The sequence below is a fragment of the Oncorhynchus tshawytscha genome, linkage group LG12 (genome assembly GCF_018296145.1).
Source record: "Oncorhynchus tshawytscha isolate Ot180627B linkage group LG12, Otsh_v2.0, whole genome shotgun sequence".
Taxonomy (NCBI): Eukaryota; Metazoa; Chordata; class Actinopteri; order Salmoniformes; family Salmonidae; genus Oncorhynchus; species Oncorhynchus tshawytscha.
The window spans coordinates 8,599,974-8,622,499 of record NC_056440.1 but is presented as its reverse complement, the minus strand read 5'-3'; the positions used below and the strand labels follow the sequence as shown (position 1 = coordinate 8,622,499).

Sequence of the window (22,526 nt, the reverse complement as noted above, 5' to 3'; positions counted from 1 at the left end):
TACAGTATACTGTATTAGGGTGTGGGGACAGTACAGTATACTGTATTAGGGTGTGGGGACAGTACAGTATACTGTATTAGGGTGTGGGTACAGTATACTGTATTAGGGTGTGGGGACAGTACAGTATACTGTATTAGGGTGTGGGTACAGTACAGTATACTGTATTAGGGTGTGGGTACAGTATACTGTATTAGGGTGTGGGGACAGTACAGTATACTGTATTAGGGTGTGGGTACAGTATACTGTATTAGGGTGTGGGTACAGTATACTGTATTAGGGTGTGGGTACAGTATACTGTATTAGGGTGTAGGTACAGTATACTGTATTAGGGTGTGGGTACAGTACAGTATACTGTATTAGGGTGTGGGTACAGTATACTGTATTAGGGTGTGGGTGCAGTATACTGTATTATGGTGTGGGTACAGTATACTGTATTAGGGTGTGGGTACAGTATACTGTATTAGGGTGTGGGTACAGTACAGTATACTGTATTAGGGTGTGGGTACAGTATACTGTATTAGGGTGTGGGTGCAGTATACTGTATTATGGTGTGGGTACAGTATACTGTATTAGGGTGTGGGTACAGTATACTGTATTAGGGTGTGGGTACAGTACAGTACACTGTATTAGGGGTGTAGATACAGTAAACTGTATTAGGGTGTGGATACAGTACAGTATACTGTATTAGGGTGTGGATACAGTACACTCTATTAGGGTGTGGGTACAGTACACTGTATTAGGGTGTGGGTACAGTACAGTATACTGTATGGGTACAGTACAGTATACTGTATTTGGATGTGGGTACAGTACAGTATACTGTATTAGGGTGTGGGTACAGTACACTGTATTAGGGTGTGGGTACAGTATACTGTATTAGGGTGTGGGTACAGTATACTGTATTAGGGTGTGGGTACAGTACGCTGTATTAGGGTGTGGATACAGTAAACTGTATTAGGGTGTGGGTACAGTATACTGTATTAGGCTGTGGATACAGTACACTGTATTAGGGTGTGGGTACAGTACAGTATACTGTATTAGGGTGTGGATACAGTACACTGTATTAGGGTGTAGGTACAGTATACTGTATTAGGGTGTGGGTACAGTATACTGTATTAGGGTGTGGCTACAGTACAGTATACTGTATTAGGGTGTGGCTACAGTATACTGTATTAGGGTGTGGCTACAGTACACTGTATTAGGGTGTGGGTACAGTATACTGTATTAGGGTGTGGGTACAGTACACTGTATTAGGGTGTGGGTACAGTATACTGTATTAGGGTGTGGGTACAGTACGCTGTATTAGGGTGTGGATACAGTAAACTGTATTAGGGTGTGGGTACAGTATACTGTATTAGGGTGTGGGTACAGTATACTGTATTAGGGTGTGGATACAGTACACTGTATTAGGGTGTGGGTACAGTACAGTATACTGTATTAGGGTGTGGATACAGTACACTGTATTAGGGTGTGGATACAGTACAGTATACTGTATTAGGGTGTGGATACAGTAAACTGTATTAGGGTGTGGGTACAGTATACTGTATTAGGGTGTGGGTACAGTATACTGTATTAGGGTGTGGGGACAGTACAGTACACTGTATTAGGGTGTGGGTACAGTATACTGTATTAGGGTGTGGGTACAGTATACTGTATTAGGGTGTGGGTACAGTACGCTGTATTAGGGTGTGGATACAGTAAACTGTATTAGGGTGTGGGTACAGTATACTGTATTAGGGTGTGGGTACAGTATACTGTATTAGGGTGTGGATACAGTACACTGTATTAGGGTGTGGGTACAGTACAGTATACTGTATTAGGGTGTGGATACAGTGCAGTATACTGTATTAGGGTGTGGATACAGTACACTGTATTAGGGTGTGGCTACAGTATACTGTATTAGGGTGTGGCTACAGTATACTGTATTAGGGTGTGGCTACAGTACACTGTATTAGGGTGTGGCTACAGTATACTGTATTAGGGTGTGGCTACAGTACACTGTATTAGGGTGTGGCTACAGTATACTGTATTAGGGTGTGGGTACAGTACACTGTATTAGGGTGTGGGTACAGTACAGTATACTGTATTAGGGTGTGGGTACAGTACAGTATACTGTATTAGGGTGTGGGTACAGTATAGTGTATTAGGGTGTGGGTACAGTACAGTATACTGTATTAGGGTGTGGATACAGTACAGCATACTGTATTAGGGTGTGGGTACAGTACAGTATACTGTATTAGGGTGTGGATACAGTACAGCATACTGTATTAGGGTGTGGATACAGTACACTGTATTAGGGTGTGGTACAGTACAGTACACTGTATTAGGGTGTGGATACAGTACAGTATACTGTATTAGGGTGTGGATACAGTACAGCATACTGTATTAGGGTGTGGGTACAGTACAGTATACTGTATTAGGGTGTGGGTACAGGATACTGTATTAGGGTGTGGATACAGTACAGTATACTGTATTAGGGTGTGGATACAGTATACTGTATTAGGGTGTGGGGTGTATTAGGGTGTGGGTACAGTACACTCTATTAGGGTGTGGGTACAGTACACTACTGTATTAGGGTGTGGGTACAGTACAGTATACTGTATTAGGGTGTGGGTACAGTATACTGTATTAGGGTGTGGGGACAGTACAGTATACTGTATTAGGGTGTGGCTACAGTATATTGTATTAGGGTGTGGCTACAGTATACTGTATTAGGGTGTGGGTACAGTATACTGTATTAGGGTGTGGGTACAGTATACTGTATTAGGGTACAGTACTGTATTAGGGGTACAGTATACTGTATTAGGGTGTGGGTACAGTACACTGTATTAGGGTGTGGGTACAGTACAGTATACTGTATTAGGGTGGGATACAGTATACTGTATTAGGGTGTGGATACAGTACACTGTATTAGGGTGTGTGGTACAGTACAGCATACTGTATTAGGGTGTGGGTACAGTATACTGTATTAGGGTGTGGGGTACAGTATACTGTATTAGGGTGTGGGTACAGTACATACACTGTATTAGGGTGTAGATACAGTAAACTGTATTAGGGTGTGGATACAGTACAGTATACTGTATTAGGGTGTGGATACAGTACACTCTATTAGGGTGTGGGTACAGTACACTGTATTAGGGTGTGGGTACAGTACAGTATACTGTATTAGGGTGTGGGTACAGTATACTGTATTAGGGTGTGGGGACAGTACAGTATACTGTATTAGGGTGTGGCTACAGTATACTGTATTAGGGTGTGGGTACAGTATACTGTATTAGGGTGTGGGTACAGTACACTGTATTAGGGTGTGGGTACAGTATTAGGGTGTGGGTACAGTACAGTATACTGTATTAGGGTGTGGGTACAGTATACTGTATTAGGGTGTGGATACAGTACACTGTATTAGGGTGTGGATACAGTACAGTATACTGTATTAGGGTGTGGGTACAGTATACTGTATTAGGGTGTGGGTACAGTATACTGTATTAGGGTGTGGGTACAGTACACTGTATTAGGAGGGTGTGGATACAGTACAATATACTGTATTAGGGTGTGGCTACAGTATACTGTATTAGGGGTGTGGCTACAGTATACTGTATTAGGGTGTGGGTACAGTACAGTATACTGTATTAGGGTGTGGATACAGTACAGTACACTGTATTAGGGTGTGGATACAGTACACTGTATTAGGGTGTGGGTACAGTATACTGTATTAGGGTGTGGAGTACAGTACAGTATACTGTATTAGGGTGTGGATACAGTACAGTATACTGTATTAGGGTGTGGATACAGTACAGTATACTGTATTAGGATGTGGATACAGTACAGTATACTGTATTAGGGTGTGGATACAGTATACTGTATTAGGGTGTGGGTACAGTACACTGTATTAGGGTGTGGGTACAGTACAGTATACTGTATTAGGGGTATGGGTACAGTATACTGTATTAGGGTGTGGGTACAGTACAGTATACTGTATTAGGGTGTGGATACAGTACAGTACACTGTATTAGGGTGTAGATACAGTAAACTGTATTAGGGTGTGGATACAGTACAGTATACTGTATTAGGGTGTGGATACAGTACACTGTATTAGGGTGTGGGTACAGTACAGTATACTGTATTAGGGTGTGGATACATACAGTACAGTATACTGTATTAGGGTATGGATACAGTACAGTATACTGTATTAGGATGTGGATACAGTACAGTATACTGTATTAGGGTGTGGGTACAGTATAGTGTATTAGGGTGTGGGTACAGTACAGTATACTGTATTAGGGTGTGGGTACAGTATACTGTATTAGGGTGTGGGTACAGTACAGTACACTGTATTAGGGTGTGGATACAGTAAACTGTATTAGGGTGTGGATACAGTACACTGTATTAGGGTGTGGGTACAGTACAGTACACTGTATTAGGGTGTGGATACAGTACAGTATACTGTATTAGGGTGTGGATACAGTACAGCATACTGTATTGTGGTACAGTACAGTATACTGTATTAGGGTGTGGGTACAGTACAGTATACTGTATTAGGGTGTGGGTACAGGATACTGTATTAGGGTGTGGATACAGTACAGTATACTGTATTAGGGTGTGGATACAGTATACTGTATTAGGGTGTGGGTACAGTACACTCTATTAGGGTGTGGGTACAGTACACTGTACAGTACACTGTATTAGGGTGTGGTACAGTACAGTACAGTATACTGTATTAGGGTGTGGGTACAGTATACTGTATTAGGGTGTGGGGACAGTACAGTATACTGTATTAGGGTGTGGCTACAGTATATTGTATTAGGGTGTGGCTACAGTATACTGTATTAGGGTGTGGGTACAGTATACTGTATTAGGGTGTGGGTACAGTATACTGTATTAGGGTGTGGGTACAGTATACTGTATTAGGGTGTGGGTACAGTACACTGTATTAGGGTGTGGGTACAGTATTAGGGTGTGGGTACAGTACAGTATACTGTATTAGGGTGTGGGTACAGTATACTGTATTAGGGTGTGGATACAGTACACTGTATTAGGGTGTGGATACAGTACAGTATACTGTATTAGGGTGTGGGTACAGTATACTGTATTAGGGTGTGGGTACAGTATACTGTATTAGGGTGTGGGTACAGTACACTGTATTAGGAGGGTGTGGATACAGTACAATATACTGTATTAGGGTGTGGGGTACAGTATACTGTATTAGGGTGTGGCTACAGTATACTGTATTAGGGTGTGGGTATAGTATACTGTATTAGGGTGTGGGTACAGTATACTGTATTAGGGTGTGGGTACAGTATACTGTATTAGGGTGTGGGTACTACAGTACACTGTATTAGGGTGTAGATACAGTAAACTGTATTAGGGTGTGGATACAGTACAGTATACTGTATTAGGGTGTGGATACAGTACACTCTATTAGGGTGTGGGTACAGTACACTGTATTAGGGTGTGGGTACAGTACAGTATACTGTATTAGGGTGTGGGTACAGTATACTGTATTAGGGTGTGGGGACAGTACAGTATACTGTATTAGGGTGTGGCTACAGTATACTGTATTAGGGTGTGGGTACAGTATACTGTATTAGGGTGTGGGTACAGTACACTGTATTAGGGTGTGGGTACAGTATTAGGGTGTGGGTACAGTACAGTATACTGTATTAGGGTGTGGGTACAATATACTGTATTAGGGTGTGGATACAGTACACTGTATTAGGGTGTGGATACAGTACACTGTATTAGGGTGTGGGTACAGTACAGTATACTGTATTAGGGTGTGGGTACAGTATACTGTATTAGGGTGTGGGTACAGTACACTGTATTAGGGGGTGTGGATACAGTACAGTATACTGTATTAGGGTGTGGCTACAGTATACTGTATTAGGGTGTGGCTACAGTATACTGTATTAGGGTGTGGCTACAGTATACTGTATTAGGGTGTGGGTACAGTACAGTATACTGTATTAGGGTGTGGATACAGTACAGTACACTGTATTAGGGTGTAGATACAGTAAACTGTATTAGGGTGTGGATACAGTACAGTATACTGTATTAGGGTGTGGATACAGTACACTGTATTAGGGTGTGGGTACAGTACAGTATACTGTATTAGGGTGTGGATACAGTACAGTATACTGTATTAGGGTGTGGATACAGTACAGTATACTGTATTAGGATGTGGATACAGTACAGTATACTGTATTAGGGTGTGGATACAGTATACTGTATTAGGGTGTGGGTACAGTACACTGTATTAGGGTGTGGGTACAGTACAGTATACTGTATTAGGGTATGGGTACAGTATACTGTATTAGGGTGTGGGTACAGTACAGTATACTGTATTAGGGTGTGGATACAGTACAGTACACTGTATTAGGGTGTAGATACAGTAAACTGTATTAGGGTGTGGATACAGTACAGTATACTGTATTAGGGTGTGGATACAGTACACTGTATTAGGGTGTGGGTACAGTACAGTATACTGTATTAGGGTGTGGATACAGTACAGTATACTGTATTAGGGTGTGGATACAGTACAGTATACTGTATTAGGATGTGGATACAGTACAGTATACTGTATTAGGGTGTGGATACAGTATACTGTATTAGGGTGTGGGTACAGTACACTGTATTAGGGTGTGGGTACAGTACAGTATACTGTATTAGGGTATGGGTACAGTATACTGTATTAGGGTGTGGGGACAGTACAGTATACTGTATTAGGGTGTGGCACTGTACAGTATACTGTATTAGGGTGTGGCTACAGTATACTGTATTAGGGTGTGGTACAGTATACTGTATTAGGGTGTGGCTACAGTATACTGTATTGTGGGGTGTGGTGGGTACAGTATACTGTATTAGGGTGTGGTACAGTATACTGTATTAGGGTGTGGGTACAGTATACTGTATTAGGGTGTGGGTACAGTACAGTATACTGTATTAGTGTGTGGATACAGTAGAGTATACTGTATTAGGGTGTGGATACAGTACACTGTATTAGGGTGTGGTACAGTACAGTATAATGTATTAGGTGTGGGTACAGTATACTGTATTAGGGTGTGGCAGTACAGTATACTGTATTAGGGTGTGGCTACAGTATACTGTATTAGGGTGTGGCTACAGTATACTGTATTAGGGTGTGGGTACAGTATACTGTATTAGGGTGTGGGTACAGTATACTGTATTAGGGTGTGGGTACAGTATACTGTATTAGGGTGTGGGTACAGTACACTGTATTAGGGTGTGGGTACAGTATTAGGGTGTGGGTACAGTACAGTATACTGTATTAGGGTGTGGGTACAGTATACTGTATTAGGGTGTGATACAGTACACTGTATTAGGGTGTGGATACAGTACAGCATACTGTATTAGGGTGTGGGTACAGTATACTGTATTAGGGTGTGGGTACAGTATACTGTATTAGGGTGTGGGTACAGTACACTGTATTAGGAGGGTGTGGATACAGTACAATATACTGTATTAGGGTGTGGGTACAGTATACTGTATTAGGGTGTGGCTACAGTATACTGTATTAGGGTGTGGCTACAGTATACTGTATTAGGGTGTGGCTACAGTATACTGTATTAGGGTGTGGGTACAGTACAGTATACTGTATTAGGGTGTGGATACAGTACAGTACACTGTATTAGGGTGTAGATACAGTAAACTGTATTAGGGTGTGGATACAGTACAGTATACTGTATTAGGGTGTGGATACAGTACACTCTATTAGGGTGTGGGTACAGTACACTGTATTAGGGTGTGGGTACAGTACAGTATACTGTATTAGGGTGTGGGTACAGTATACTGTATTAGGGTGTGTGGATACAGTACAATATACTGTATTAGGGTGTGGGGACAGTACAGTATACTGTATTAGGGTGTGGCTACAGTATACTGTATTAGGGTGTGGGTACAGTATACTGTATTAGGGTGTGGGTACAGTACACTGTATTAGGGTGTGGGTACAGTATTAGGGTGTGGGTACAGTACAGTATACTGTATTAGGGTGTGGTACAGTACAGTATACTGTATTAGGGTGTGGGTACAGTATACTGTATTAGGGTGTGGGTACAGTATACTGTATTAGGGTGTGGGTACAGTACACTGTATTAGGGTGTGGGTACAGTACACTGTATTAGGGTGTGGGTACAGTACAGTATACTGTATTAGGGTGTGGGTACAGTATACTGTATTAGGGTGTGGGTACAGTACACTGTATTAGGGTGTGGATACAGTACAGTATACTGTATTAGGGTGTGGGTACAGTATACTGTATTAGGGGGTACAGTGGGTACAGTATACTGTATTAGGGTGTGGGTACAGTACACTGTATTAGGAGGGTGTGGATACAGTACAATATACTGTATTAGGGTGTGGGTACAGTATACTGTATTAGGGTGGGTACAGTATACTGTATTAGGGTGTGGGTACAGTATACTGTATTAGGGTACAGTACTGTAGGGTGTGGGTACAGTATACTGTATTAGGGTGTGGGTACAGTATACTGTATTAGGGTGTGGGTACAGTACAGTACAATGTATTAGGGTGTAGATACAGTAAACTGTATTAGGGTGTGGATACAGTACAGTATACTGTATTAGGGGGTGTGGATACAGTACACTCTATTAGGGTGTGGGTACAGTACACTGTATTAGGGTGTGGGTACAGTACAGTATACTGTATTAGGGTGTGGGTACAGTATACTGTATTAGGGTGTGGGGACAGTACAGTATACTGTATTAGGGTGTGGCTACAGTATACTGTATTAGGGTGTGGGTACAGTATACTGTATTAGGGTGTGGGTACAGTACACTGTATTAGGGTGTGGGTACAGTATTAGGGTGTGGGTACAGTACAGTATACTGTATTAGGGTGTGGGTACAATATACTGTATTAGGGTGTGGATACAGTACACTGTATTAGGGTGTGGATACAGTACACTGTATTAGGGTGTGGGTACAGTACAGTATACTGTATTAGGGTGTGGGTACAGTATACTGTATTAGGGTGTGGGTACAGTACACTGTATTAGGAGGGTGTGGATACAGTACAATATACTGTATTAGGGTGTGGGTGTGGGTACAGTATACTGTATTAGGGTGTGGCTACAGTATACTGTATTAGGGTGTGGCTACAGTATACTGTATTAGGGTGTGGGTATACAGTACAGTATACTGTATTAGGGTGTGGATACAGTACAGTACACTGTATTAGGGTGTAGATACAGTAAACTGTATTAGGGTGTGGATACAGTACAGTATACTGTATTACTGTATTAGGGTGTGGATACAGTACACTGTATTAGGGTGTGGGTACAGTACAGTATACTGTATTAGGGTGTGGATACAGTACAGTATACTGTATTAGGGTGTGGATACAGTACAGTATACTGTATTAGGGTGATGTGGATACAGTACAGTATACTGTATTAGGGTGTGGATACAGTATACTGTATTAGGGTGTGGGTACAGTACACTGTATTAGGGTGTGGGTACAGTACAGTATACTGTATTAGGGTATGGGTACAGTATACTGTATTAGGGTGTGGGTACAGTATACTACAGTACAGTATACTGTATTAGGGTGTGGATACAGTACAGTACACTGTATTAGGGTGTAGATACAGTAAACTGTATTAGGGTGTGGATACAGTACAGTATACTGTATTAGGGTGTGGTACAGTACACTGTATTAGGGTGTGGGTACAGTACAGTATACTGTATTAGGGTGTGGATACAGTACAGTATACTGTATTAGGGTGTGGATACAGTACAGTATACTGTATTAGGATGTGGATACAGTACAGTATACTGTATTAGGGTGTGGATACAGTATACTGTATTAGGGTGTGGGTACAGTACACTGTATTAGGGTGTGGGTACAGTACAGTATACTGTATTAGGGTATGGGTACAGTATACAGTATACTGTATTAGGGTGTGGGGACAGTACAGTATACTGTATTAGGGTGTGGCTACAGTATACTGTATTAGGGTGTGGTACAGTATACTGTATTAGGGTGTGGTTACAGTATACTGTATTAGGGTGTGGCTACAGTATACTGTATTAGGGTGTGGCTACAGTATACTGTATTAGGGTGTGGCTACAGTATACTGTATTAGGGTGTGGGAACAGTATACTGTATTAGGGTGTGGCTACAGTATACTGTATTAGGGTGTGGATACAGTAGAGTATACTGTATTAGGGTGTGGATACAGTACACTGTATTAGGGTGTGGCTACAGTACAGTATAATGTATTAGGGTGTGGGTACAGTATACTGTATTAGGGTGTGGCTACAGTATACTGTATTAGGGTGTGGATACAGTACAGTATACTGTATTAGGGTGTGGCTACACTGTATTAGGGTGTATACTGTATTAGGGTGTGGGTACAGTATACTGTATTAGGGTGTGGGTACAGTATACTGTATTAGGGTGTGGGTACAGTATACTGGTGTGGGTACAGTATACTGTATTAGGGTGTGGGTACAGTACACTGTATTAGGGTGTGGGTACAGTATTAGGGTGTGGGTACAGTACAGTATACTGTATTAGGGTGTGGGTACAGTATACTGTATTAGGGTGTGGATACAGTACACTGTATTAGGGTGTGGATACAGTACAGTATACTGTATTAGGGTGTGGGTACAGTATACTGTATTAGGGTGTGGGTACAGTATACTGTATTAGGGTGTGGGTACAGTACACTGTATTAGGAGGGTGTGGATACAGTACAATATACTGTATTAGGGTGTGGCTACAGTATACTGTATTAGGGTGTGGCTACAGTATACTGTATTAGGGTGTGGCTACAGTATACTGTATTAGGGTGGGTACAGTATACTGTATTAGGGTGTGGGTACAGTATACTGTATTAGGGTGTGGGTACAGTATACTGTATTAGGGTGTGGGTACAGTACAGTACACTGTATTAGGGTGTAGATACAGTAAACTGTATTAGGGTGTGGATACAGTACAGTATACTGTATTAGGGTGTGGATACAGTACACTCTATTAGGGTGTGGGTACAGTACACTGTATTAGGGTGTGGGTACAGTACAGTATACTGTATTAGGGTGTGGGTACAGTATACTGTATTAGGGTGTGGGGACAGTACAGTATACTGTATTAGGGTGTGGCTACAGTATACTGTATTAGGGTGTGGGTACAGTATTATACTGTATTAGGGTGTGGGTACAGTACACTGTATTAGGGTGTGGGTACAGTATTAGGGTGTGGGTACAGTACAGTATACTGTATTAGGGTGTGGGTACAATATACTGTATTAGGGTGTGGATACAGTACACTGTATTAGGGTGTGGATACAGTACAGTATACTGTATTAGGGTGTGGGTACAGTATACTGTATTAGGGTGTGGGTACAGTATACTGTATTAGGGTGTGGGTACAGTACACTGTATTAGGAGGGTGTGGATACAGTACAATATACTGTATTAGGGTGTGGGTACAGTATACTGTATTAGGGTGTGGCTACAGTATACTGTATTAGGGTGTGGCTACAGTATACTGTATTAGGGTGTGGGTACAGTACAGTATACTGTATTAGGGTGTGGATACAGTACAGTACACTGTATTAGGGTGTAGATACAGTAAACTGTATTAGGGTGTGGATACAGTACAGTATACTGTATTAGGGTGTGGATACAGTACACTGTATTAGGGTGTGGGTACAGTACAGTATACTGTATTAGGGTGTGGATACAGTACAGTATACTGTATTAGGGTGTGGATACAGTACAGTATACTGTATTAGGATGTGGATACAGTACAGTATACTGTATTAGGGTGTGGATACAGTATACTGTATTAGGGTGTGGGTACAGTACACTGTATTAGGGTGTGGGTACAGTACAGTATACTGTATTAGGGTATGGGTACAGTATACTGTATTAGGGTGTGGGTACAGTACAGTATACTGTATTAGGGTGTGGATACAGTACAGTACACTGTATTAGGGTGTAGATACAGTAAACTGTATTAGGTGTGTGGATACAGTACAGTATACTGTATTAGGGTGTGGATACAGTACACTGTATTAGGGTGTGGGTACAGTACAGTATACTGTATTAGGGTGTGGATACAGTACAGTATACTGTATTAGGGTGTGGATACAGTACAGTATACTGTATTAGGATGTGGATACAGTACAGTATACTGTATTAGGGTGTGGATACAGTATACTGTATTAGGGTGTGGGTACAGTACACTGTATTAGGGTGTGGGTACAGTACAGTATACTGTATTAGGGTATGGGTACAGTATACTGTATTAGGGTGTGGGGACAGTACAGTATACTGTATTAGGGTGTGGCTACAGTATACTGTATTAGGGTGTGGCTACAGTATACTGTATTAGGGTGTGGTTACAGTATACTGTATTAGGGTGTGGCTACAGTATACTGTATTACTGTATTAGGGTGTGGCTACAGTATACTGTATTAGGGTGTGGCTACAGTATACTGTATTAGGGTGTGGCTACAGTATACAGTATTACTGTATTAGGGTGTGGGTACAGTATACTGTATTAGGGTGTGGCTACAGTATACTGTATTAGGGTGTGGATACAGTAGAGTATACTGTATTAGGGTGTGGATACAGTACACTGTATTAGGGTGTGGCTACAGTACAGTATAATGTATTAGGTTGTGGGTACAGTATACTGTATTAGGGTGTGGCTACAGTATACTGTATTAGGGTGTGGCTACAGTATACTGTATTAGGGTGTGGCTACAGTATACTGTATTAGGGTGTGGCTACAGTATACTGTATTACAGTACAGACCAGGTCGAGGAGTTTGTGCAGAGTCTCTGTGGGGTCGTCTGTGATCTCTGTGCTGGACGGCAGCAGTCCTCTTAGTCTCTGAGCCACACTGAGAGATGCTGTCTTATCCTTGCCTGCAATACACAGATATAGTCAGTCAGTCATCCATTCATTCATTCATTCATACTGTACAAACAGCCTCACTTCTGTTGTCTTAAAACACAATGAAGTGCCTTCGTAAAGTATTCAGACCCCTTGACTTTTTCCACATTTCGCATCAATCTACACACAATACCCTATAATGACAAAGCAAAAACGAAAATATCACATTGACATAAATATTCAGACCATCTACTCAGTATTTTGTTGAGCGATTACAGTATTTTTTTCAGCGATTACAGCCTCGAGTCTTCTTGGGTATGACGCTATAAGCTTGGCTGTATTTGTGGAGTTTCTCACATTTTTCTCTGCAGATCCTCTCAAACTCTGTCAGGTTGAATGGGGAGCGTCGCTGCACAGCTATTTTCAGGTCTCTCCAAAAGATGTTCGATTGGGTTCAAGTCCGGGGTCTGGCTGGGCCACTCAAGGACATTCAAAGACCTGTCCCGAAGTCACTCCTGCATTGTCTTGGCTCTGTGCTTAGGGTCATTATCCTGTTGGAAGGTGAACCTTCACCCCAGTCTGAGGTCCTGAGCGCTCTGGAGCAGGTTTTCACCAAGGATCTCTCTGTACTTTGCTCCGTTCATCTTTCCCTCAATCCTGACTAGTCTCCCAGTCCCTGCAGCTGAAAAACATTCACACAGAATACCACCACCATGCTTCACCGTAGAAATGGTGCTAGGATTCCTCCAGACGTGACGCTTGGCATTCAGGGCAAAGAGTTCAATCTTGGTTTCATCAGACCAGAGAATTTTGTTTGTCGTGGTCTGAGCCCTTTGGGTGCCTTTTGGCAAACTCCAAGTGGGCTGTCATTTGCCTTTTACTGACCAGTGGCTTCAGCCTGGCCACTGTACCATAAAGGCCTGATTGGTGGACTGCTGCAGAGATGGTTGTCCTTCTGAAAGGTTCTCCTATCTCCACAGAGGAACTCTGGAGCTCTTTCAGTGATCATCGGGTTTTTGGTCACCTCCCTGATCAAGGCCCTTCTCCCCTGATTGCTCAGTTTGGCCAGCTCTTGGAAGAGTCTTGGTGGTTCCAAAATTATTCAATTTAAGAATGATGGAGGCCACTGTGTTCTTGGGGACCTTCAATGCTGCAGACATTTTTTGGTGCCCTTCCCCAGATCTGTGCCTCGACACAATCTTGTCTCGGAGCTCAACGGACAATTCCTTCGATCTCACGGCTTGGTATTTGCACTGTCAACTGTGGGACCTTATATAGACAGGTGTGTGCCTTTCCAAATCATGTCCAATCAATTGAATTTACCACAGGTGGACTCTAATCAAGTTGTAGAAACATCTCAAGGATTAACAATGGAAACAGGATGCACCTGATCTCAATTTTGAGTCTCATAGCAAAAGGTCTGAATAATTATGTAAATAAGGTATCATTTAAAAAAAAAAAAACTTTTAATACATTTGCAAACATTTCTAAAAACCTGTTTTCGCTTTGTCATTATGAGGTATTGTGTGTAGATTGAATAAGGCTGTAATGTAACAAAATGTAGAAAAAGTCAAGGGGTCTGAATACTTTCGGAATGCACTTTATATCAATATTACATAGATATTTATATACATCATTCGCTGTGATACACTCAAACCTACAGAACATTAACTTCCATGTTTCTGTGTCTTGTTGAAGTGAGGACAATACAGTATATTTCAAAATAGTATACCTTCTGGCCTTAGTGGGCGGGACTTGTTCCTGTCTGTCTCGGCCAGAATCAGGAAGTGATCGCTGCGCCTCCTGAGCTGCTGTTCGAAGGCGATCCGAAATGCGTCCGCCATCAGCAACGCCTCCTCCATCCTCCTGCCATGGCCCTCCAGCTACACACACACACAAACAACTTATACTTCACTACATTCCTAAAGAAACGATTGACTTTTTAGTCCTATACATTTCCCTGACCGCAATAAATACTCGTTACATTCAGAATGCTCAGGCAGGACAGAATGATGGTCCAATTCACGCACCTATCAATATAACGCTTTGTCATCCTTACTGCCTGTGATCTGGCGGAATCCCTAAACACAAATACTGTGTCAGTAGATGATGAGTGTTGGAGTGTGCCACTGTCTGTCCGTAAAAAATAAATACAATAAATTGTGCAGTTTGCGTAATATAAGGATTTTGATGTACAGCATTGACTTTTACTTTGTACTTTTACTCAAGTATGAACATGTTGAACTTTTCCCACACCTGTACTTAAGTACATTTAAAACCAGATACTTTTACTCAAGTTAGGGATGTTAACGGTTAGTTGCTGAAAATACATTTGACCGTCATGCTTATCGGTCTATAGGTTCATTTGCATGTTAATTTGTGTGGAATTAAATTGGCGCGTGTGTATTTTCGTTGGTCGTCATGCTTTTTATTTATCACACGCCCACAGCATACAGAGCCTAGATAGACGAGAGGAATGGACCCTGCCACCTGCGAGATGGTAGCTCCTCAAAAAGCCTGGAAACTACTAGAGTGAAACCTGCTGTTCTAAACTCAGTCATTGCGCAACAAATAAGAATTCTATATTGCAATCGCGTGTTAAAGACTTTGGTGGCCACGAATAGAAAGGAGTGTTGATGAATCGATACATGAGACCAAGTTGAAACACTGGACAGGGTGGATCAGGTATAGTAAAGGCAGTTTATTTTACAGAGTAGAGGTATCTGGCATAGCGTGTAAACTGGTCATTTGCATAGGAAATAGCACTTCATTACAGGAGCTATTTTATTTCTCAATCTACACTCGTAAAGCGCGCCTCCAATTCGCCATTCGGATGCATAGGCTTTAGCCTTCCTACGGTTGACTATTATCGCGTCACCCACCACTTTACAATGGGAGCTCGAGGCAGTGTAACGGTTTCAATCCTGAACGTTTTACTTTACTTCAAATAATGACCGTGTGTTTTACATTGCTTCAAAGTAGCCTAGCCAAAATCCATCCATTAAAACGTGGAGGCGATTATTTTATAGAGACTTCCTCGTGCCATTAACCAGTATTTCTCACCTGTTCTATTGGTTTTCATATCAACTTTATTTCGTTGTCCAGAAGCCAAAGGCACAATCCTCTTCATATGAACTAACCATCATAGTAGTTGCTATTAGATTCCCCCTTCTTCAACATTTCTAAGCTTAGATTTTCATCTGTCACATTTCTGCAAGTTAACACTACAACCTTATGACCTAAACTGGAACAATTGAAAGTGTGGGTTCACAGCTCCAATCCAGATGTGTTGGTCATTACATGACTCCCTAAATCTTTCTCAGATTATTACCAATCCCAAAAGGTATGACTCCAAACACCAAGAAAAGGCTACTCTTGATGTTATCCTTACAAATAATTAGTCTGGTGTTTTCTGTAATGACCTTAGTGATCACTGTTTATCAGCCCGTGTTCGTAATGGCTGCTCAGTGAAACGACCTGTCCTGATTTGTCATAGACACCTGCCAAAAAACTTGAGAAAGCCTTCCTTCATGAACTGGCCTCTGTACAATGGTTTAGAATCAGCTTGATCCTCTTAGTGTCCAACAAGCTTGCTCGACCCTTAACCTTGTTCTGAACACCTCCAAAACAAAGGTCACGTGGTTTGGTAAGAAGAATGCCCCTCTGCCCACAGGTGTGATTACTACCTCTGAGGGTTTAGAGCTTGGGAGTATGGCTAGATCTAGCCACTGTCCTTCTCTCACAACATATCAAAGCTGCAGGCTAAAGTTCAATCTAGACTTGGTTTCCTCTATCGTAATCACTCTTTCACCCCAGCTGTCAAACTAACCCTGATTCAGATGACCATCCTACCCGTGCTAGATTACGGAGACATCATTTATAGATCGGCAGGTGAGGGTGCTCTCGAGCGGCTAGATGTTCTTTAGCATTTGGCCATCAGATTTGCCACCAATGCTCCTTATAGGACACAACACTGCACTCTATACTCCTCTGTGATCTGGTTATCTCTGTATACCCGTCACAAGACACACTGGCTGATGCTTATTTATTTTATTTTTTAATTTAACCTTTATTTAACTAGGCCAGTCAGTTAAGAACAAATTCTTATTTTCAATGACAGCCTACTGGGGAACAGTGGGTTAACTGCCTTGTTCAGGGGGCAGAACGACAGTTTTGCACCTTGTCAGCTCGGGGATTTGATCTAGCAACCTTTCGGATACTGGCCCAACGCTCTAACCACTAGGCTACATACCACCCCACTAGGCTAACCCACTAGGCTAACCACTAGGCTACCTGCCGTATTTTAGGGGTACTAGTCCAACGCTCTATCCACTAGGCTACCTGCCACCCATTTATAAAACCCTCTTAAACCTCACTCCACCCTATCTGAGATATCTACTGCAGTCCTCATCCTCCACATACAACACCCGTTCTGCCAGTCACATTCTGTTAAAGGTCCCCAAAGCACACACATCCCTGGGTCGCTCCTCTTTTCAGTTCGCTGCAGCTAGCGACTGGAACGAGCTGCAACAAACACTCAAACTGGACAGTTTTATCTCCATCTCTCCATTCAAAGACTCATCATGGACACACTTACTGACAGTTGTGGCTGCTTTGCATGATGTATTGTTGTCTCTACCTTCTTGCCCTTGGCGCTATTGTCTGTGCCCAATAATGTTTGTACCATGTTGTACTGCTACCATGTTGTTGTTGTCATGTTATGCTGCCATGCTGTGTTTTCATGTGTTGCTGCCTTGCTATGTTGTCTTAGGTCTCTCTTTATGTAGTGTTATCTCTCTTGTCGTGATGTGTGTTTTGTCCTATATACACATTTTTTATTTTTAATCCCAGCCCCCGTCCCTGCAGGAGGCCTTTTGCCTTTTGGTAGGCCATCATTGTAAATAAGAATTTGTTCTTAACTGATTTGCCCAGTTAAATGAAGGTTCTAACATATATATTTTTTTACAAATAAAATAATCATTTGGAATTGCTCTCATCAGGTGCACAGTTTAGTACGGTGTTTCCTGTGAATTGCATTATGGTAAATTATTTATTATTAGCTGCTTAATTACATGAGTTGCATGTTCACTAACAGGCTATAGCATTGGACCAAAAAAAATGGACCGAAATGTATATTCTTAAACTCAAGTAGTATTTGCCTGAGGGACTTTAACTTTTACTTGAGTCATTTTCTATTAAGGTATCTTTACTTTTACTCAAGTATGACAATTGGGTACTTTTTCCACCACTGGGCAGATAGGCAAGCATGCCAGGACACATGTTTCAGCTAATCATCAAGACCTTGATCAGTTGTATCCAGTGTTTTAGTGCTGGTTTGGAATAAAAGCCTGCACAGCCAGGACCAGGTGAACAATGTATTAGTGGTTAAGGTGGGGACTCTACCTCTTGTCTTAGTGGTTAAGGTGGGGACTCTACCTCTTGTCTTAGTGGTTAAGGTGGAGACTCTACCTCTTGTCTTAGTGGTTAAGGTGGGGACTCTACCTCTTGTCTTAGTGGTTAAGGTGGGGACTCTACCTCTTGTCTTAGTGGTTAAGGTGGGGACTCTACCTCTTGTCTTAGTGGTTAAGGTGGGGACTCTACCTCTTGTCTTAGTGGTTAAGGTGGGGACCCTACCTCTTAGTGGTTTGTCTTGTATTAGTGGTTAGTGGTTAACCTCTTGTATTAGTGGTTAAGGTGGGGACTCTACCTCTTGTCTTAGTGGTTAAGGTGGGGACTCTACCTCTTGTCTTAGTGGTTAAGGTGGGGACTCTACTCTCTTGTCTTAGTGGTTAAGGTGGGGACTCTACCTCTTAGTCTTAGGTGGGGTTACCTCTTGTCTTAGGTGGGGACTCTACCTCTTGTATTAGTGGTTAAGGTGGGGACTCTACCTCTTGTCTTAGTGGTTAAGGTGGGGACTCTTAGTGGTTACCTCTTGTCTTAGTGGTTAAGGTTGGGACCTTACCTCTTGTATTAGTGGTTAAGGTGGGGACCCTACCTCTTGTCTTAGTGGTTAAGGTGGGGACCCTACCTCTTGTCTTAGTGGTTAAGGTGGGGACTCTACCTCTTGTATTAGTGGTTAAGGTGGGGACTCTACCTCTTGTCTTAGTGGTTAAGGTGGGGACCCTACCTCTTGTCTTAGTGGTTAAGGTGGGGACTCTACCTCTTGTCTTAGTGGTTAAGGTGGGGACCCTACCTCTTGTCTGAGCTGGAGAACCTGTTTTCGGCTGGCAGCAGCACTCCTGGCACAGGGGCAGGCCTCCCTTACATTTGGACACTGGCACGCACCCAACACAGCCAGCTACAGGGAACAGACAGATAATTAGAACACAGCCAACTACAGGATACAGACAGAGAATTAGAACACAGCCAACTACAGGATACAGACAGAGAATTAGAACACAGCCAACTACAGGATACAGACAGAGAATTAGAACACAGCCAGCTACAGGATACAGACAGAGAATTAGAACACAGCCAACTACAGGGAACAGACAGAGAATTAGAACACAGCCAACTACAGGGAACAGACAGAGAATTAGAACACAGCCAACTACAGGGAACAGACAGAGAATTAGAACACAGCCAACTACAGGGAACAGACAGAGAATTAGAACACAACCAACTACAGGGAACAGACAGAGAATTAGAACACAGCCAACTACAGGGAACAGACAGAGAATTAGAACACAACCAACTACAACACAGACAGAGAATTAGAACACAGCCAACTAAATCAAATCAAATTTTATTTGTCACACCAACTACAGGTTACAGATGTTAATTAGAACACAGCCAAATGGATACAGACAGAGACAGAGAATTAGAACACAGCCAACTACAGGATACAGACAGAGACAGAGAATTAGAACACAGCCAACTACAGGATACAGACAGAGACAGAGAACACAATTATGCTGAACAGAATATATGAACACAACATGCAAAGTGTTGGTTCCATGTTTCATGAGCTGAAATAAAAGATACCAGAAATGTTCCATACTCACAAAAAGCTTAATTCTCTCAAATTTTGTGCACAAATTTGTTTACATCCCTGTTAATGAGCATTTCTCCTTTGCCAAGATAATCCATCCACCTGACAGGTGTGACATATCAAGAAGATTATTTAACAGCATGATCATTACACAGGTTCACCTTGTGCAGTTTTGACACACAGCACAACTCCACAGATTTCTCAAGTTTTGAGGTGAGCACGTAATTGGCATACTGACTGTAGCAATGTCCACCAGAGCTGTTTTCAGATAATTCAATGTTAATTTCTCTACCATAAGCCGCCTCCAACATCTTTTTAGAGAATTTGGCAGTACGTCCAAAAGGCCTCACAACCACAGACCACAGACCACGTCAGCCCAGGACCCCAGCCCAGGACCCCAGCCCAGGACCCCAGCCCAGGACCTCCTCATCCGGCTTCTTCACCTGCAGGTTCGTCTGAGACCAGCCACCCAGACAGCTGATGAAACTGTGTGTTTGCACAACCAAATGATTTCTGTACAAACTGTCAGAAACCTACTCAGGTAAGCTCATCTGCGTGCTCGTCGTCCTCACCAGGGTCTTGACCTGACTGTAGTTCAGCGTCGTAACCGACTTCAGTGGGTAAATGCTCACCTTCGATGGCCACTGGGACGCTGGAGAAGTGATGCATCCTGGTCTCAACTGTACCGGGCAGATGGCAGTCCGTTATGGCGTCGTGTGGGCGAGTGGTTTGCTGATTATCAACGTTGTGAACAGAGTGCCCCATGGTGGCGGTGGGGTTATGGTATGGGCAGGCATAAGCTACGGGCAACGAACACAATTGCATTTTATTGAAGGCAATTTGAATGCAGATAGATACCGTGACGATATCCTGAGGCCCATTGTTATGCCATTCATCCGCCGCCATCACCTCATGTTTCTGCATGATAATGCACGGCCCCATGTCACAAGGATCTGTACACAATTCCTGGAAGCTGAAAATGTCTCAGTTCCGTGGCCTGCATACTCACCAGACATGTCAACTATTGAGCATGTTTTGCATACTCTGGATCGCCGTGTACGACAGCGTGTTCCAGTTCCCACCAATATCCAGCAACTTCACACAGCCATTGAAGAGAAGTGGGACAACATTCCACAGGCCACAATCAACAGGCTGATTAACTCTATGTGAAGGAGATGTCGTGCTGTATGAGGCAAATGGTCACACCAGATACTGACTGGTTTTCTGATCCACTCCCCTTACTACTTTTCTTTTTAAGGTATCTGTGATCAACAGATGCATGTTTGTATTCCCAGTCATGTGAAATCCATAGATTAGGACCTAATGAATTTATTTCAAAATACTGATTTCCTTCTATAAACTGTAACTCAGTAAAATCTTTGAAATTATTGCATGTTGCGTTTATATTTTTGTTTAGTGTAGAAGCCAGCTAAGACACAGACATAAAATTACAACTTTCTTTGGCAATGTAAACATTTGTTACCCAATAACAACTATAACATAATACATGGTGTAATCATATAACATAATAAATTATGTAATCTCTCTCTGGAACCTCCTGCCCTCTCTCTCTCTCTCTCCTCCTGTTCCCTATGTCTCTCTCTCTCTCTGGAACCTCCTGCCCTCTCTCTCTCCTCCTGTTCCCTCTGCCTCTTTCTGGTCCTCCTGCCCTCTCAATTCAATTTCAATTGAATTCAATGGGCTTTATTGGCATGGGAAACATATGTTAACATTGCCAAAGCAAGTGAAGTAGATAAATGTACAAAAGTGATATAAACAATAAAAATGAACAGTAAACATTACACTCACATAAGTTCCAAAATAATAAAGACATTACAAATGTCATATTATGTATATATACAGTGTTGTAATGATGTGCAAATGGTTAAAGTACAATTGGGAAAATAAATAAACATAAATACGGGTTGTGTTTGTTCTTCACTGGTTGCCCTTTTCTTGTGGCAATAGGTCACAATTCTTGCTGCTGTGATGGCACAATGTGATATTTCTCCCTCTCTCCTCCTGTTCCCTCTGTCTCTCTGTGTCCTCCTACCCCCTCTCTCTCTCTCCTCCTGTTCCTCCTGTCTCTTTATCCTCCTGCCCTTTCTCTCCTTGTCCTCCTGTTCCCTCTCTCTCTTTATCCTCCTGCCTCTTTCTCTCTTGTCCTCCTGCCCTCTCTCTCCTGTCCTCCTGCCCTCTCTCTCTGGCTCCTCCTGCCCTCTCTCTCCTGTCCTCCTGCTCTCTCCTGGCTCCTCCTGCCCCTCCTCTGGTCCTCCTGCCCTCTCCCTCCTTGTCCTCCTGCCCTCTCTCTCCTTGTCCTCCTGCCCTCTCTCTCCTTGTCCTCCTGCCCTCTCTCTCTCCTCCTGTTCCCTCTCTCTCTTTATCCTCCTGCCTCTTTCTCTCCTCCTGTTCCTTCAATCTCTGTCTCTCTCTGGTTCCTCCTGCTCTCTCTCTCTCTCACCTCCAGAACAGTCCCCTGGTCCTCCTCTCTCCCTTGGGTGCATGAAGGCTTGGTCCCCTGGAAGGCTCTCTGTTCCCGGACATTCAGCATGGCTAGGAGTTCCAGACACTGCTGACTCACAGCTACACGTGCGTGCGTGCGCGCGCGCACACACACACACACACACACACACACACGCACACACACAGGCACA

At 42.7% G+C, this 22,526-nt stretch overlaps 1 protein-coding gene across 2 annotated transcripts in view; it reads right to left on the bottom strand.

Annotated features, from left to right (window-relative positions):
* The window catches only part of ccdc125 (coiled-coil domain containing 125), a 36,222-nt gene that overhangs the window by 2,888 nt on the left and 10,808 nt on the right, over positions 1-22,526 (bottom strand). For both annotated transcript variants that reach the window (XM_042331283.1, XM_042331284.1), the window contains exons 9-12: positions 22,334-22,455; positions 19,075-19,179; positions 14,614-14,764; positions 12,801-12,913 (exon numbers count right to left, since the gene is read on the bottom strand). In XM_042331283.1, the coding sequence (XP_042187217.1) occupies positions 12,801-12,913; positions 14,614-14,764; positions 19,075-19,179; positions 22,334-22,455 (491 nt within the window). The remainder of the gene's footprint in view (positions 1-12,800; positions 12,914-14,613; positions 14,765-19,074; positions 19,180-22,333; positions 22,456-22,526) is intronic.